Source organism: Lathamus discolor, chromosome Z (assembly GCF_037157495.1).
Source record: "Lathamus discolor isolate bLatDis1 chromosome Z, bLatDis1.hap1, whole genome shotgun sequence".
Lineage (NCBI taxonomy): Eukaryota > Metazoa > Chordata > Aves > Psittaciformes > Psittacidae > Lathamus > Lathamus discolor.
Genome location: NC_088909.1, coordinates 94,558,106 through 94,574,457, shown reverse-complemented (window position 1 = coordinate 94,574,457; position 16,352 = coordinate 94,558,106). Strand labels below are relative to the sequence as shown.

Genomic DNA, 16,352 nt, shown 5'->3' with positions numbered 1-16,352 from the left:
AAACTTTACATTTTCTGCCAGAAAAGGGTATATTTTTGACCTTTAGCCAGGATACTCAGCCCAAACTGAGTCAAAAGCTGTGTTCCAGAAAGAAACATGCTGTGTCTTCACTTCTCTCAGAAACTTAAACTTGGTGTTAGATTTCTGCAGGTAGAAATGGAACTCTGTTTCTCTCAAGGGACTGAGAAGAAAGCACACAAAGCAAACTTTTAAAAAACTACATGAACATTTTGGAACTAAAGGTATTGCAGAGTAAAGAAAAGCTTGAATAAAGTTAAAATAACCAAGATATATTTAAAATAGTAATACATTTAATCAAAACGGTAGGAAATGTATATTGTTCTCATGATACAGGTTGGCAAAATGATTAAGTAACACATTTTTGGCCAGTGAACTAGAAAATGTAGATAGTTCACATGATCTACGTTGGTATAATGGTGCTACACTAGCTGTCAGCAAATTATGCTGGGCACTGTGCATACCCTAACACAGTCCATTTTCCAGTGGGCTTACAGACAGCTGCAAAGTGGCTGTGTTTTGGCATCCCCTCGGAACTGCAGTCTTTCTCAGAAAGGAAGAAGCTCCTGAGGGTTTCCCAGGAGCGTGTGGCTTTCTCCTTGGTGGAATACTGTGGGGACAAAATACGTTTTGGTTATGCTAATCTTTTTCAGATTTGGCCTGTTGTACCTTAACAAATAGATACCCTAAACTAAGATTGAGGTATTACATGATTCAATTTGGAAAAATCAGGAAAACCTGATATCCAATATACTACATAAGGGCAAAGATTTCCTTGTATTTTTTTTCCACATCTTTTAACATTTCCATAAAGCATTATTTAAGATAGTGAATTACAAGAGCTCTCTCATATTCTTTTAATATACCTATGAGCTACAGAAAGACTTTTCCACTTTATCACAATGGAAAGGAGCAAACATACTTGGTGAACTTTATTGCTGTTCCTAAACTTAAATACAGGAAACCATTTTGTTGTTATTTCTCATAACATATCATAAAGAGTGAAAGAATACCAAGTAGCAGGTTTTGTGCATATATTGTATGGTTTATGCTACATATTTCAGTTTTCATAGAATGAGTATGCTTGCCTAATGCTTTGTTGTTTGACCTTCATTCTGGAAGGTCATGTCTTTCATATTAGCATGGTTACTGACAGTGAGTTAAAATGTTGGAATAACACAGTAGTGTTATTCACAGTGATTCTAATCAGACCTGATAGGGAAAGCGTGTGAAGTCTGTACAGAAGGTGATTGTCTAGAAAGTGCTACTCCCCAGAACATTTGCAAGGGGTTTTGCACAGATCCAGTACTTGCAGTTTCCTGCTGATCACCCATGTTATAGAATCATAGAATCATAGAATCATAGAATAGTTAGTGTTGGAAAGGACCTCAAGATCATCTAGTTCCAACCCCCCTGCCATGGGCAGGGACACCTCACACTAAACCATCCCACCCAAGGCTTCATCCAGCCTGGCCTGGAACACTGAATCAGTGGGCCAGATTCATCCTGGTGCTTTCAGTATCTTACTGTGGCAAAGAACTAGAAGTCCTTTAGCTCAGACTGCTTAATAATAGAGGGCAACTTTAAGGCTATCTTGAATCTGAACTGCCATTGGAAGCATCTTGCTGTGTCTCTCCATGAAATGCAGAGGAAGTAAATTAAATAGATGGCTAAACTGGGAGGATAAGTGCTCAAAGTTAGGAAAGAAAAATTTTGGTGCGAGCATCCATTGCTGTTGTACTTCTCTGACATTCCACTTGCTTCTCAGTGACAGCGCTGTCTTTGATCACACACTTTCTTATCTGATAGCTGTCAAGTGCAACACTATCTTCTTCTTTGTTTATGACAAAATAAACAAAAAACAAAATATGACTCAGAAACTTAAGTAACAATTCACTGTACAGATAGCAGTCTATTCTCCTGTGATGTGCATGTTTTCATGACCAGTCTTTGAATGCTGGCAGAAAGAAAACTGAGTCCTAAAATGGGTATAGAAACTTGGGAATCCCTTTCCTCAGGCCATCCCTGTGCTCAGGGCACCCCAGTGCTCAGGCCACACTAGTGGTCAGGGCATCCCCGCGCTCAAGCCATCCTTTTGCGCTCAGGCCATGCCAGTGCACAGGGCATCCCTGTGCTCAGGGCATCCCACGTGCTCAGGGCATCCTTGTGCTCAAGCCGTCCCAGAGCTCAGGGCAACCCTGTGCTCAAGCCGTCCCAGAGCTCAGGCCATCCCAGTCTTCAGGCACCCCGGGCCTTTCTCCCTTACGGCTACCGCTCCCGGGCCGCTAAGACACAAAGGCTGCGGGGCAGCCCCGGCTCGTCCTTAACCTCAGGAGCCGCAAAGAGCGGTAGGATAGTGACACCTCCTGGCCAAAGGAGAGATGTGCACAGCAAACCGCAAACTGGCGTACCTCCCGTGGTGTAGGGATGGCGGGGAACTATTCCTCCTGCCGGCATTTGCCTGTAAGATACTCATACATAATTACTTTCCACTGGCATCACCGAATCTCCTAGTGCTGGCAATCCTGATGCTGTACTGCGGGTATTTATCTGCTGGTGTTTTTGACATGAGCTGAACTAAATAAATGAACTTTTGAGAAGTGAAAAGAACTTTTCTCAACCATTTTTGGTTTAAAAATCCTAATGACTATTCACTACAGAAGTAATGGAGAGAATAATACACCTCTAGTGATATATGGTAATGGTATTTCATTGCCTCATCCTAATGCTATGTGGGCAAGCAAGTAAGTGCTCAGCATGACACAGACTGAACTTCTCATACAATGTGGGGTTTCACAGATTATGATAGAGATGGCAAATCCCAATACCCAATTTCTCTCACTGTCTGAAGACAGATGGACAGGTTATGGTGCTGAATATCTGAATCATGCCAGGATAATGTAGCCTGGATAAAACTTTATTTTATTCTTTCCACATACTGAAATTGCTGGAAGTCTTCAGAAAGTCATCATAAGATCTCCTTTGTTGAAATTTTATCAGTATAGACATTTATGAGTGGAATTTGTGGTGAGAACAGAGGGACTCAAATAACAGGGAGGTTTGTTGGCTGACTCAGCTGATGTGTCAGTTCTGTACCTCTAGATCAACTGAGACTTTATGGAACACTGTAATGAAAAAATATTACTCTCCTAAAATTTGGTCTGGCACTTAATAACTCATTCAAATTGGTGATTTTCTTTAGAGTACTTGACCTGATGTTACAACAGAGAGGTGGAATACTAAATAGACTGGTGCCACACTTTTTCTTAAGTAGGGTGATTGGGGATGACAGTGATTAAATACAATGCCCCAAAATAAAGAGTCAATTTTAGTAGCATGATAACCAAATAACAGACCTTGATCATGCTCCTAGTTAGTCATCTTGGTGCTTTGCTATTGCCCTTAATCTCAACAAGGTGTAACCTGAAGATCCTTGGGGGTCTTCAATTATTCACCAAACCATCATATGAAATCTCACTTCTGCTTATAGGATTTTATTCAAATGCTATGTTAATATTGACTGCTACCAGAAATCACTTCTACTGCACTCTTTTCAGCAATAATCTGTCTGCTTTCAGTAAAACCACTACACCACATCTCTTCCTAGGCTGCATGTTTGTCTTTGGACTGTGTTTCTGTGATTCTTTCCATTCAGCGATGATGATGATGATGATAAGTACTTGTAAGTGATATTGGATGCTTTCAGTGAGAAACTGAGTGACAGCATATGTGCAAGTGAAATTTTGCCAACTTTTTCTTCACCATCAGTAGTGTTACAGTAGTAACAAGGAAGCAGTATTTTTACTGCAGTTACCAAGTTTTGATAAACAGGATGTAGGATTTCCTTCATTGGTACTTTTCATTTAATTGTCCAACAGTTTGAACAAATTCCTTAGAAAGCTACATCAAGTGTCGTGTCATATCATATTTCCTGACTGGCTTCACCCTGTCAAAGCAACAACTCAGCTAGCTCAGTTGATCCCAGCACAGTTTGCCATGAATCCTTTTCTAGCATTCAGCACCGTGCTATGGAAATTTCCTTTCAGAGGTTAGAAGTCATCTCACGACTAGCAGGAGCAAGCCATGAGAAGAGAAAGACTTGGTTCTCTTTATGGGTGATTTTTTTTGTGTTGCTTTGACTACTGCAGAAATTGAATCATAGAATCATAGAATAGTTAGGGTTGGAAAGGACCTCAAGATCATCCAATTCCAACCCCCCTGCCATGGGCAGGGACACCTCACACTAAACCATCCCACCCAAGGCTTCGTCCAACCTGGCCTTGGACGCTGCCAGGGATGGAGCACTCACAGCCTCCCTGGGCAACCCATTCCAGTGCCTCACCACCCTAACAGGAAAGAATTTCCTCCTTATCTCCAATCTAGTTCTTCCCCAATTTCTCCAGAATGATACTTTTTTTTTTACAAATAAATTTAAACATAGGTTACATTGGCCAGTGAAACCATTGAATTGACAGATGAATCAATTGAGCTACAACAGCCATCTCCCAAGTCTTAATTTATCTTTTGAGGTCCAAAATCTAGTAAGCAATTGATGAACAAATACCTGTTGCACCAGGGCCTCAGGTGCTTTTCTGTGATTTAACTAAAATCAGATAGGAAAACACATTTACAAGGTACATCTTCAAAGCACTGTGTGATTTATCAATTTATTAAAGGAAATTACAATCTTAAATTTTCATCTGTGGAGTACAAAATTATGAGGAGTTTATTTTGCTTGATTCACTCCCACACCTAGTTGAAGATGTCCCTGCTCATTGCAGGAGGGTTGGAATAGATGATTTTGAAGGTTCCTTCCAACCCAAACTATTCTATGATTATATATATATATATATATATAATAATTTTGGTCTTTCCTTTGCAGGCTGATTGACAGGAAGGTGCATAGGAAATGCAACATGACAACACGGACTGCAGAGCAATCTCCTAGTTGGGCCTTAAAGCAGAAGATTACATTTTGTCTTCTGCTAAGGTTTGTGGAAGAGAGACTAAAAACCAATTAACAGGCTTAAATCCATAACGCTGCATCTTCAGCATGGATGAAAAGCGTTTAGTTCTAGAAATCCCTCAAATCTTGAAAACTACCAATGGCAGATGCAGATTATTTGAAAAAAAATGTAAAATCCCAAACGCATGCTTGCCTTACCTATTGCCAAATGTTGAATGACATGCTTTAAAGAATTACATATTATACATACGAGGTTTTCAGGGGGAGGGGGAGAAATACTCACTGTATTTCTCACACACTTGTTCTCATTACTTAGACCTTTGGGGTTTTGACTGCTGCTAGAAATTTACTGCCAATTAACTCAGATGGCAAGAAGCCTTGATAGGTTTATCATTGGAAAAAAAGATTTTTCCAGTCTGTTTCAGGGTGACGTCCTGTTGGAAAGGACGTGCAGCCTTTGAAGATACTGGTGCACTGGGTCTGGCCGGAATGGAGTTAATGTCCTTCATAGCAGCCCATACAGTGCTGTGCTTCAAAATTGTGGCTTACTAGCGCTGGTAACACAGCAGTAGTTTGGTCACTGCTGAAGAGTGCACAGCATCAAGGCTTTCTCATTCTGTCCCCTCAGCAAGGAAACTCGGGGTGGGCAAGACATTAGGAGGGTATGTAGCCAGGTCAGCAGACCCAGACTGACCAAAGGGATATTAAATAGCATCCTTGCCACTCATAAAAGCTCAAAGCAAGGAGGAGGAAGTGGGGATATTTCTGGTTACGGCGCCTGTCTTCCCAAGCAGGTGTTACACATGCTGTGGCCCTGGATGCTAGGAATTGCTTGGATATCTGTCTGCCAATGGCAGGTACTGAATGAAATACTCTTTTTGCTTTATTTGCATGCACAGCCTTTTCTTACCCTATTAAAAGTGTCACTGTGTTGATACAAGAGTCTTTTTGCCTTCCCTCTGTTCCCTCCCTGTCTCAGAAGGGAGTGCAGCAAGTGAACAGCTCTGTGTGTATTTCGCTGTTGGCCAAGGTCAAAACCTCAAAGCTGGCTATTGACCAACATGAAAAGTGTACACTTAGGGGACATGTATCCCTAATACAGCCCTTCTAACATAAGAAAGATAATTGAAGACAAGAAAATCAACAGCATTTCAACCGTCTTTTCTGAAATATTTAGTGTACTACTCACCTTCATATAAAAAAGCACAAAGTAAACCACACATTAAGAACACTGGTGGCTTGATAAGGTATATAAATGATTGCTACATAGCATTTTTTATTGGTAAAACCAAAAAAATGGACAAACTGTACCTTGGTTTCTCTTCATCTCTTGAAAGCATGGCAGGAACACAGTGATATGCTTCAGGGATATCTGCCATGATTTGAATCATCCTTGGATTAGACTGTCCTTGAGACAAAGGCTCTTATCAGTACTTGCTAATGGCAGAATCTTCATTTGTGAATTTACATAATTACTTTTTCAGCTTGTCTAAGCTTTGATATTCACAATATGCTGCAGCAGTTAGTTCTCAAGTTTAATGACATCTCATGGGAAAATTGCAACCTAACAATACGTATGTAAACTAGCTCTAGTTTTGCTTCTATCAGGTTCTGTTATCTGCCACTTAATCTTGTTCTAAATGTTATTCTTCCACAATTCTGAGACCTCATTTGCAGATTTATAGTCAAGAACTATCATCAAACTTCCTTATCTCACTAGGCACTCTGTTTGCTTTTACTAACATGTAGAACATTAATCTTACCCCTGATCCCTCCTTGCTCTGTGAAAGCTGAATATTTACCATGTGTGCTTGTTTCTTGTTAAAGCAACTATCGGCTTTTTCCCTAGTCTTTCGCTTTTTCCCTAGTCTTTTCAGAATCACTGGTATGGGACCTTGTTAGAAAGCCAAAGTACACGATTTCACTCCACAGGTGTATTGGTTCCTTCAAGTAACTCCTACGGACTTCTGTGGAGACACTACCCCTGTGCTGACTCTTCCTCATTGTATCACTTTACTCATTTGATTTCTTTACTGACCTACCACCTAAAAGAATTTTTTCCAGATACTTTCCAAACTTTAATTAATAATGAGCAGAGCAGGCTCTGATCTGGTGGACAAGCTTTCCGGTATCTGCCTTTCATGTGTCTCAGACATATGTGCTACCCAGATGTCTCACCTGGTTTATTCTTCCTTGCATTCCTGAGCTGGTCTGGTACCAAGGAGGAGAACTTCTCTAAAAATTTTTATCTTGCAAAAGCATATATAAAATATCTCTGGATTCAAAGGAAAGTCAAATAATCCATTTGGTTTGCTTTCATATATATTAAAACCATGAACATAGAAAAGGGCATTGGCATGCACAAAGATAGCTTTTCTTAATGTATGCTGTAACTGTACACGTAGGATATGGCAGAAAAATTACTAGCCTCATTGCCTATGTCTGGCATCTATTTCATCAAGTGGTAAACCATCACATCTTCTGCAGCAAAAATTTGCACAGATGGCTGGGGCACAACACCTAACAGCAAGCCTTTCCTTCCCTATGAAGCCACAGCTGTTCCCCTTTATTCCCCCCTTTTCTGAGACCTTTGTAGTATTCCTTTGCATGTAGCAAGGTACAGTGCCCTAAAGTAGCTCACAGATTACTTCACGTAACATTTATGCCTCCTGTTGAATGAACAATGAGCATGTCATCCTTCACTAGGCCTGATGTAGTCCAGTAAATGCCATTCTTTCTAAAATGTGACTTAGGAGAAAGCTTGCTCTCCTTTCAATGCAGACACTTTGTTACTGCCAAAAAACAGCCAAGCAATGTATAACTTTTCCAAAGGTGTAGAAGTCTGAAGGTTTATAGGAAGTAAACTCAGAATATTAGTTCCTATATCTGCACAGTCAGTAACTGAGGCTTGGCAGACGTTAAAAATCACCTGAACTATTTTCAGCCATAGTATCTTTCTTCCTCACAATGGCATCTGATGGTGCTATAGACACCTGAAGCTCCTCCTGTTTAGCCTGACATAACAAGTATTGATCAGGAAGCTAGTTTCCCCAAGTTAACAGATCTAACAAATGCTTTTATTTACTTCTCCAAAAGCAAGCTGTGCCAAATTCCATATTTTCTATTCTATACACGTGCCTGGCAAAATCTTGGAGAAGATTCTCCTGGAAGGCATACTAAGGCACATGAAAAACAACAAGGTGCTTGGTGACAGCCAGCATGGCTTCACTAAGGGGAAATCCTGCCTGACCAATTTGGTGGCTTTCTATGATGGGGCTACGGAACTGATGGACAGGAGTAGAGCAGCTGACATCATCTACTTGGACTTGTGCAAAGCGTTTGACACTGTCCCACAAGATATCCTTAACCATGCCAAGTGCAAGGTCCTACACCCGGGTTGGAGCAATCCCAGGCACAGCTACAGGTTGGGCAGAGAAGAGATTCAGGACAGCCCTGCGGAGGACTTGGGGGTGTTGGTTGATGAGAAAATGAACATGAGCCGGCAGTGTGCACTCGCAGCCCAGAAAGCCAACAGTATCTTGGGCTGCATCAAAAGGAGCGTGACCAGCAGGGCGAAGGAGGTGATCCTGCCCCTCTACTCTGCTCTTGTGAGACCTCACCTGGAGTATTGTGTGCAGTTCTGGTGTCCTCAACATGAAAAGACATGGAACTGCTGGAACAAGTCCAGAGGAGGGCCACAAGGATGATCAGGGGACTGGAGCACCTCCCGTATGAAGACAGGCTGAGGAAGTTGGGGCTGTTCACCCTGGAGAAGAGAAGGCTGTGTGGAGACCTCATAGCAGCCTTCCAGTATCTGAAGGGGGCCTATAGGGATGCTGGGGAGGGACTCTTCATCAGGGACTGCAGTGACAGAACAAGGGGTAATGGGTTAAAACTTAAACAGGGGAAGTTTAGATTGGATATAAGGAAGAAACGCTTTACTGTAAGGGTGGTGACGCACTGTAATACGTTGCCCAGCGAAGTTGTCAGTGCTTCCTCTCTGTCAGTGTTCAGGGTCAGGTTGGACAGAGCCTTGGGTGACATGGTTTAGGGTGAGGTGCCCCTGCCCATGCAGTGGGGTTGGAACTAGATGATCTCAAGGTCCTTTCCAACCCTAACTATTCTATGATTCTGTGATTCTCTGTGGATGGAAAGAGGCAAGTAAAAACTTCTACATACACTGTACATTTCTGAATTGGTAGTTTTCTCTCTTGGGCTTGCTTGCTTCATAGCATTTTTCTGATTCTTATTATTTATTTACTTCCCTTCTGCGTCCTAAGAGTTTATGGTTACAGAGATTTGCATGGCCATTCACTGAGCAAAACCACCACACTTGAACATAGAACAACCCCAAGTCCCAATTGTGCAAGTGGATGCATGGCTTAGCTATGTGGCAAATGGAAATCAGCTCATCAAGACAAGCACACCCCCATAGAACCGAAGTAATTCCCAAGTTTCAAAGAGTAGATGCATTACTTCATCTTTTCTGATGGTCCCAGTGGGAGCTGAGGATAACATCATAGGTGCCCATCTATCAAGAAATCTAAAAGCTAATGTATTTTAAGATGGTGGACTTGATTATCAACTCTACCTACAGACAGATGAGAACTAAAGGGACTGAACAACACCTATTAAACAATATGGAAACGTTATTGCTATTTTATTTGCACTGTGGAGATTGTTTCTAATCCATTGTACTTGAGCTGTCAATTTAATTTTTTTTTTTTAAAGCAATACTGTTCTATAAATTTTCCTTTACGGTTTTCAGAAGTATGATGCGTTTAGAAGACTATGACCATAAACAGCAAGGGATATAAATCCTCTTATTCCTCTCTTGGAAGAACTCCAAACTTTCTCCCTCTGCTATTACTCTCCATTTCCTATGGCAGATTTTTGAAAAAGACAGCAGAGAAGTATGTGGTATTACAAACATATGGCTTCACTCTCTTACTCTCTCACAGTAAGTTGTCCTCCCAAAACCCCAGGCTGCAGATCCTACATCTGCTTAGGATGTGACTATTTATCAGTAACAGCAAAGGCTAAACCTAACTATTTTTACCTAGACTGGTACTTCTGTAAAAGAAGTTCTAAATAGCAATAATATAGCTAATGGTATTCTACTCTCTTCCAAACATCTTTCAGCCTACCTCACTATCCTGTGCTGGGGGGAAGCAGGTGCTCACAAACATTCAAAACAACCTCCAAAAGGGAAACTGAATGTACACTCACTGCTTTGCAATTTATTTTAATTATTTAATCTCATTTGAACTCCTCAGGCAAACAGGGCAATCAGCAATGATGAGATGTGTTACTTAACACAGCATAGATAGCATAAATATGTACTAAGAAAGTGTCATATTACTTCTCTTTGTAAACATAGTAGAAGGCAACCGAATAAAATATCCTCAGGTCCCCTTTAAAATGATAACTGAGAGGTAAAACTAGGAAATACTTCATAGCCAGGTACAAAGATTTGTCTTCATGGGAAGACTAAAACCATTTTAAATACGTTTTGATATAAAATTAATACTGACTCAGAGACTGAGATTTATCCTGCTTAACTCCAGATTCCATTTAGGCTGTTATTTTCTACTGGAAGATAATCCTGCCCACCCACCCCTCATTAACTGAGAAAACAGAAGGGATAGGTTCCTAACTTGAATGGCCAAACTACAAGGGATTAATCTAGGCCAAATGCAGTATATGCATTTAGACATGAATTACTTAGGCATTACTTATCTTTGGCAATCTACCCAGAAGGTTACAGCTCCGCACAAAGGCAGCTTGTTACTCAAGCAAATGAGCAGTTTATGTCTAGCGTAAGATATATGGGTATGGACAAAAAAACAAATGAGAGGTCTGGTTTTGCTTCTCTAAGACACCAAGCACAAGATCACTCTCCACTTAATGGCTTCTTAATGGTTAAGTTTATTGGAATTATTTGTAAGTACAGTATTAACAATTCACACTACTCATAACTACTCTCATTATTTCATATACATCAAACAGACTGTATATACATCCATTTCTGCATACATTTTACTGCTCAAGCAAAACAATAAAACAGCTGAGTGAGCACAAAGTATGAAATCAGAACGTTAAAATAAGGCAAGTGTGATAAAAGCATTAAGCTTAGTAGTAGTTCACTAGAAAAATAGATTTTGCTGCCAGGTTTCCTATGAAACTTTTAACAAGAATATTGCAAATGAGAGAATAGAACTTAACTACAGTAAATGAATTCCTTTAAGGCACTGTTACGTAACTTTTAATGTCAATTTGAAAAGAATCCAGCAAGTCAGTTGACAGAAGTAGTATCCTAGCAATAATTAAAAAAAATATATAGAAATAAATAACAACCCAAATTTTTCTTTGGTTAAATGAAAGGCTGAATGGAAAAACAAATCATGTCATGTTTCCATATAGAAGAAAAAAAAAAAAAAACATCATTTTGGCTAAGATATAACAAACAAGTATGAAGTCTTATACAATTCAACTACAAAAATGAACTTACCAACAGCAAATTTAAACTCAATTTCAGTAGCAAGAATTGTTTAATGCATTAGATATATACGAACTGGGTAAGAATAATAACAAGATTTCAAAATTATTTAAAACCAGTGGAGAAACATTTTTCAAGGATATTGCTTCCAATGCAAGATGTATCACTTGGTTTTTTCACCTGCGCAAGTGCTTAGCAATAGCAGACTGTTTTCAGTCACTGTACAGAACTTCCTACACAAACATTCTGAATGGCACAGTTTTAAAAAATTGGCTTTTTTCCCCCACAGATTTTCACTGTCTTCCCTGTACACATCTTGACTGCAAGTTATCTCAGTTCCTGCTGCAGGTCCTTCCCATGTCCCTACAACTATTCAACTGTTTTTTCCCTCACTCCTTGCCCATTCCTAATCTGGGGGAGCTGTCAGCTATAACTGCAACACAATACGGTTAATCATGGTGAACCTGCATTTGCATGTAGCTCAACAGTTAAAGGACCTCTCCACTCAAGAACTCTCCCTACAGTTAAGACACCAACCAGTTTCCTCCTAATTGCTCAACAGTCAATGTTGGAAAGCTTTGAGGATGAATTTAAAGCAGGATACAAACCTCATTTTCTTTGGTTGAAAAATAGTTAAAGGCACACAGATGCTGATTTCAGTACCAATACTGATGGGTTTTCCCTCTCTTCCTCAGGACTGCGTGCGTCAAATGACCTGTAAGTAATCCATTATCTTGGCCCACTATTGGGTAATTCTTAGGTTCTCCATCCTATAGAAACAGTCTTACAGTTCCATCTGAGCTCAAAGTTTGGAAACTCTTCTATTATCTGTCTTCAAGGAATTCACAAGGAATCTGGCCTCACAGCTGCTTGCTTTTACTTTGGACCTATGTACAGGAGGAATCTGCAGTGGCCACTTTGAAGCATTAGGAAACAGCCCTTCAGGATTGTTTGGCAGACCTTATAGTCTTTTCCTCTAAAAAAATGGAAAAGGCTTTTGTTGGTACAGAAACCAATAAACTCTTGCATGAAAACAATGATTTCATCTTGGAAGACAAGATTAGCCCAACAAATGTGTATGTCTGAGCCTAACCATTAGGTCAATTACAGACTAGTGTAACTTATTAAAACTTTGTGGATCCTAACACTTAGCCCTGTTGTTTGTAGGGGATACCACTAATTATGCCCGTTTTCTAATATGTATCCTTTAATACTATTTCTTGCCCTTTGTAGGGGAACCCAAGGCTTAAATGTAAGCAGACACATGATGAATAAAACCACTTACCAATATGAAAAGCTACTTACCAACCTAAAACCAAACAGGAAACCCCTTGCAGACATGGCAAGCACAACATGCTAGAGGCAGGTCAGGACAAAACAATAGTTACAGAAGCCAATTTGACCAAACTCTCAAAGTCCTGATAGGAGAAACACATCATAGACGTAAAATCCATGCTTAATCCGGGTTTCCCAGTTCTTGCTTGCCTTCAGTGCAACCCTTTTTTGCTAACACCAAAAAAAATATCTTAAGTCTGGCTGATGTTGGCCAAGACTTCATACCACAATTTCAGTATCAGATAGGAATGCTCCGTGAAGGCAGAAATAAGTTGTTACCATTTCTGCTTAAAAAGTGGTCTTTTTTCCATATAGTACCTAGCCTCCTTTTTGTTGCAAGAGATACTAATCCTGCTTTATTCAGAATCTCTTAAATCTATGTAAGCTCACTCTTTTTCACTACTGAAATAGCTACAAAAATTGTTTCAAACAATATACAGAAGTAAGTCTTTCCAAACTGCAAACCATTTACTTGGTACAACAAAACAACTTTGTAGCAACAATAAATTTGCAGGAATAGCTGTAAATGCATTCTGGTTTTTACAGTGCATAGAAATTTCAAGGCAAAATACAATAAACACAGTATCTCAGAAAGGGAAGTCTTTATCAGTGTTCAGCCATTACACAGTCAATCACTTAATGCTTATATACGTCCCATTGTTTTTTACCTGGCCTTTAACTTGTAATTTTAAAGATGCAAAATAAACAGTGAAAACAAAAATGCATATATCAGACTGGATTTTGTCCCCTCAACAGCTAATGCTAGGCTCTTATTTTCAAATCCATAAGAACAGTAAAATCATAAAAATAAAGGGAGGAAATTATACCTATTTTCTGTATTCCTTTATCTATGTTCAAAGAAAAATGACGAGTTTGAGGAAATTCTGTTTAGGTATTTTTTCCTTTCATTTCCTTAGGGAGTTTGCAAATGCTGCCTGCTTTTTCCTTATATTTTTGTCGAGAAAAGAAAGAAAGTATTTTGAAGACTTGACTTTTCCCTTTCTTAAAATTTTTCTTTTTTTTTTTTTTTTGTTTTAGATTAGGAAGAAAAGGCAACTAAGGCAATCAACTGATATTCTATTAGCTGCACCTTTTTCAATTGCTGATTGTGTAAGTAAATGGTATATTTAGAATTATGGCAACTACCTCTTCTAAAGCAGTATCTTAAGTCTAACAGCAGTGTCACAATTTTGTGTGTACGAGAACTAGTGGTACTCATGCTGCTTTATCGTAATACTCTAAAAATTTTAGCTGCTCAAGACCTACTCTGTGCTTTAAGAGGAGTTTAAGGAACAACACAGTATGCTGCAAGAAGCAAACGGTATCAAGTAGACAGAACTTAAGAAGCACATAGCTATATCTGTGAAATTTCTGTGCTCTGTATAAATTACAGTCACAAAACTGGGTTTGCAGCCCTCAGATCCTGCAGTAATTTTACAAGCATAAAGAATTATTTCAGTTTCTTTGGATATGGTACTGTATCCCCTTTGCTTCTTTCATCTACTCTGGAATACTCTGAAGTATCTGATCTGCACAGTATATAAGTATTTAGCCTATTTAGAATTACAGTATAGTAGCACATATATATGGCAGGACATCTTCAGAAAATTCGTATCTTAAGTATTCAGAACGTACCTATCTTCCTCATTTAAATGAAGCTAAGAAAAGTCAGAATGAAGACATTTTACTGCTCAGAGCAAACTGCAAACCTGTTCATGTTTAATTTAAATAATGATAAAGATTTCCCTTTGACAGTTTCTTTTTTAAAAATGGCTATGTCACATTTACTTCATCTTCTAGTAAAAGGCATTTTCTTTGGTGGAAATACTTTTTTGATCTTACAAGTCCAGCCTTGTAACACTTATAGGCCCATTCTGTACCATCTGTTCATTCAGTGAATGCAAAGTTAGTTCCAATTTAGAACATAAAATCAAACACATCAGTCAAACAACAGAAAGTCTAACCACATAAAAAGAAAAGCCTTTTAGTAGTAAAATGTCAAATGTTAAGAGATCTAAATTTAGTACATCGAAATACATTATCATCTGTATAAAATAAGCAGTTTCACAGCTATTTTAAAAGCATCTTATTTTCTTGAAGAGTAGAGGAGTTTACTTAGAAGCATAGTGGATGTTTAAAATGCACAGCTGCATACTTCCGTAGCTTTGTGATGACTTCCACTTCTGCTGCCCTAGATCTCCTGAATTAAAGATAAACATATTTCCTTACAACATCAATTCTATTATTTTGCTGCTTAATATTTTACCATATTTGTTTGAAAATAAGCTTCATTACAGTTCAGATCTTACTTTATTTTTTTTAAATGGCCCAATTTGCAAATCTGAATCCTTAGTGATTCACTGAGTATCATGTGTAAAAAGGGCTTTACAAGAATAGGACCTTAGAACCAATACTGGATAAATTCTTTTGTGCTGGTTTTGGCTAGAATAAAACTGATTTTCCTCACAGTGTGGGTTGTGTTTGAAATCTGTGCTGGAAACAGCATAAATAACACAGGAACATTTTCACTATTGCTGAGCAGGGCTTACAGAGTCAAGGCCTTTTCTGCTCTTCACAATGTCCCACCAACAAGCAGGCTGGGGGTGCACGAGTTGGGAAGGGAAAGCCAGGACAGCCACCCCCAAATGAACCAAGGGGTATCCCATGCCATAGGACATCACGCTCTATATATAGAGTTATGGGAAGAAGGAAGGGAAGTGGGAATAATATGTGGAATTAAAGTATCTGTCTTCTCAAGTAACCATTATGGATAATGGAGACCGGCTTTCCTGAAGGTAGCTGAACACCTACCTAACCATAGGAAGTGGTGAATGAATTCCCCCTTTTTTTTTTTTTCGCTTGTGTGTGGAGCTTTTGCTCTGCCCATTAAACTGTCTTTAACCCAACCCACGAGTTTTCTCACTTTTCTCTTTCAGAGTCTTTCCCTCACTCCACCAGGAGAGCATGAGCAGCCAGCTGGGTGGGGCTTAGCTGCTACCCAGGGTTAAGCCATGACACCTTGAGAAACTAAGTCACAGCAATCACAAGTACAACGTGTAGGAAAACAGAGGAGAGAATATGCTCTTGAAAGTACTTGTGATTATTTTTTCTTTGTTACTCTTCACCTGCCACTTCTCTTTCTGCTCTTTAAAACAAAGGGTATGGAAACAATCTTCAAGTAGATGGCTTGTGATGAGGAGAAACACTACAAGCTGTGACATGAATACAAAGTCATTAATACCTCATCTTGAGATCAGAGATTGGGGTGCCAGATGCAGAGGGGGAATAACAAGAGGAAATAGCTACTGTGTAGGATTGGTGCTCAACTGACATACCATCCTCTAACAAGCATTTCCATCTGGCATAAGTAGAAGCAATCTGTAATTATGCTGTAAAGAGTAACAAGGATGAGGGTGTTCACTATGTAGCTACCAGAGGGCTACATATCCTCTGCTTCCTTCTACCACTAAAGCTTTCCATCACCATCTATTACACTTTGCCTACTTTCCTAGACTCCTATAATCCCTTATTTCA

The 16,352-nt window shown here is 39.4% G+C and overlaps 1 protein-coding gene across 3 annotated transcripts in view; it reads right to left on the bottom strand.

Annotated features, from left to right (window-relative positions):
* EMB (embigin) overlaps window positions 1-16,352 on the bottom strand; it is a 50,601-nt gene that overhangs the window by 11,173 nt on the left and 23,076 nt on the right. For 2 of the 3 annotated variants that reach the window (XM_065663390.1, XM_065663392.1), the window contains one exon: window positions 10,863-15,018. The exons of the other annotated variant lie outside the window; for it this stretch is intronic. Coding sequence is in view for 1 of the 2 variants with exons in the window: in XM_065663392.1 (XP_065519464.1) it covers window positions 15,010-15,018 (9 nt within the window). In the remaining variant the exon portion in view is untranslated. Of the gene's footprint in view, window positions 1-10,862; window positions 15,019-16,352 lie in introns of those variants that run through there. 3 annotated transcript variants of the gene reach the window in all.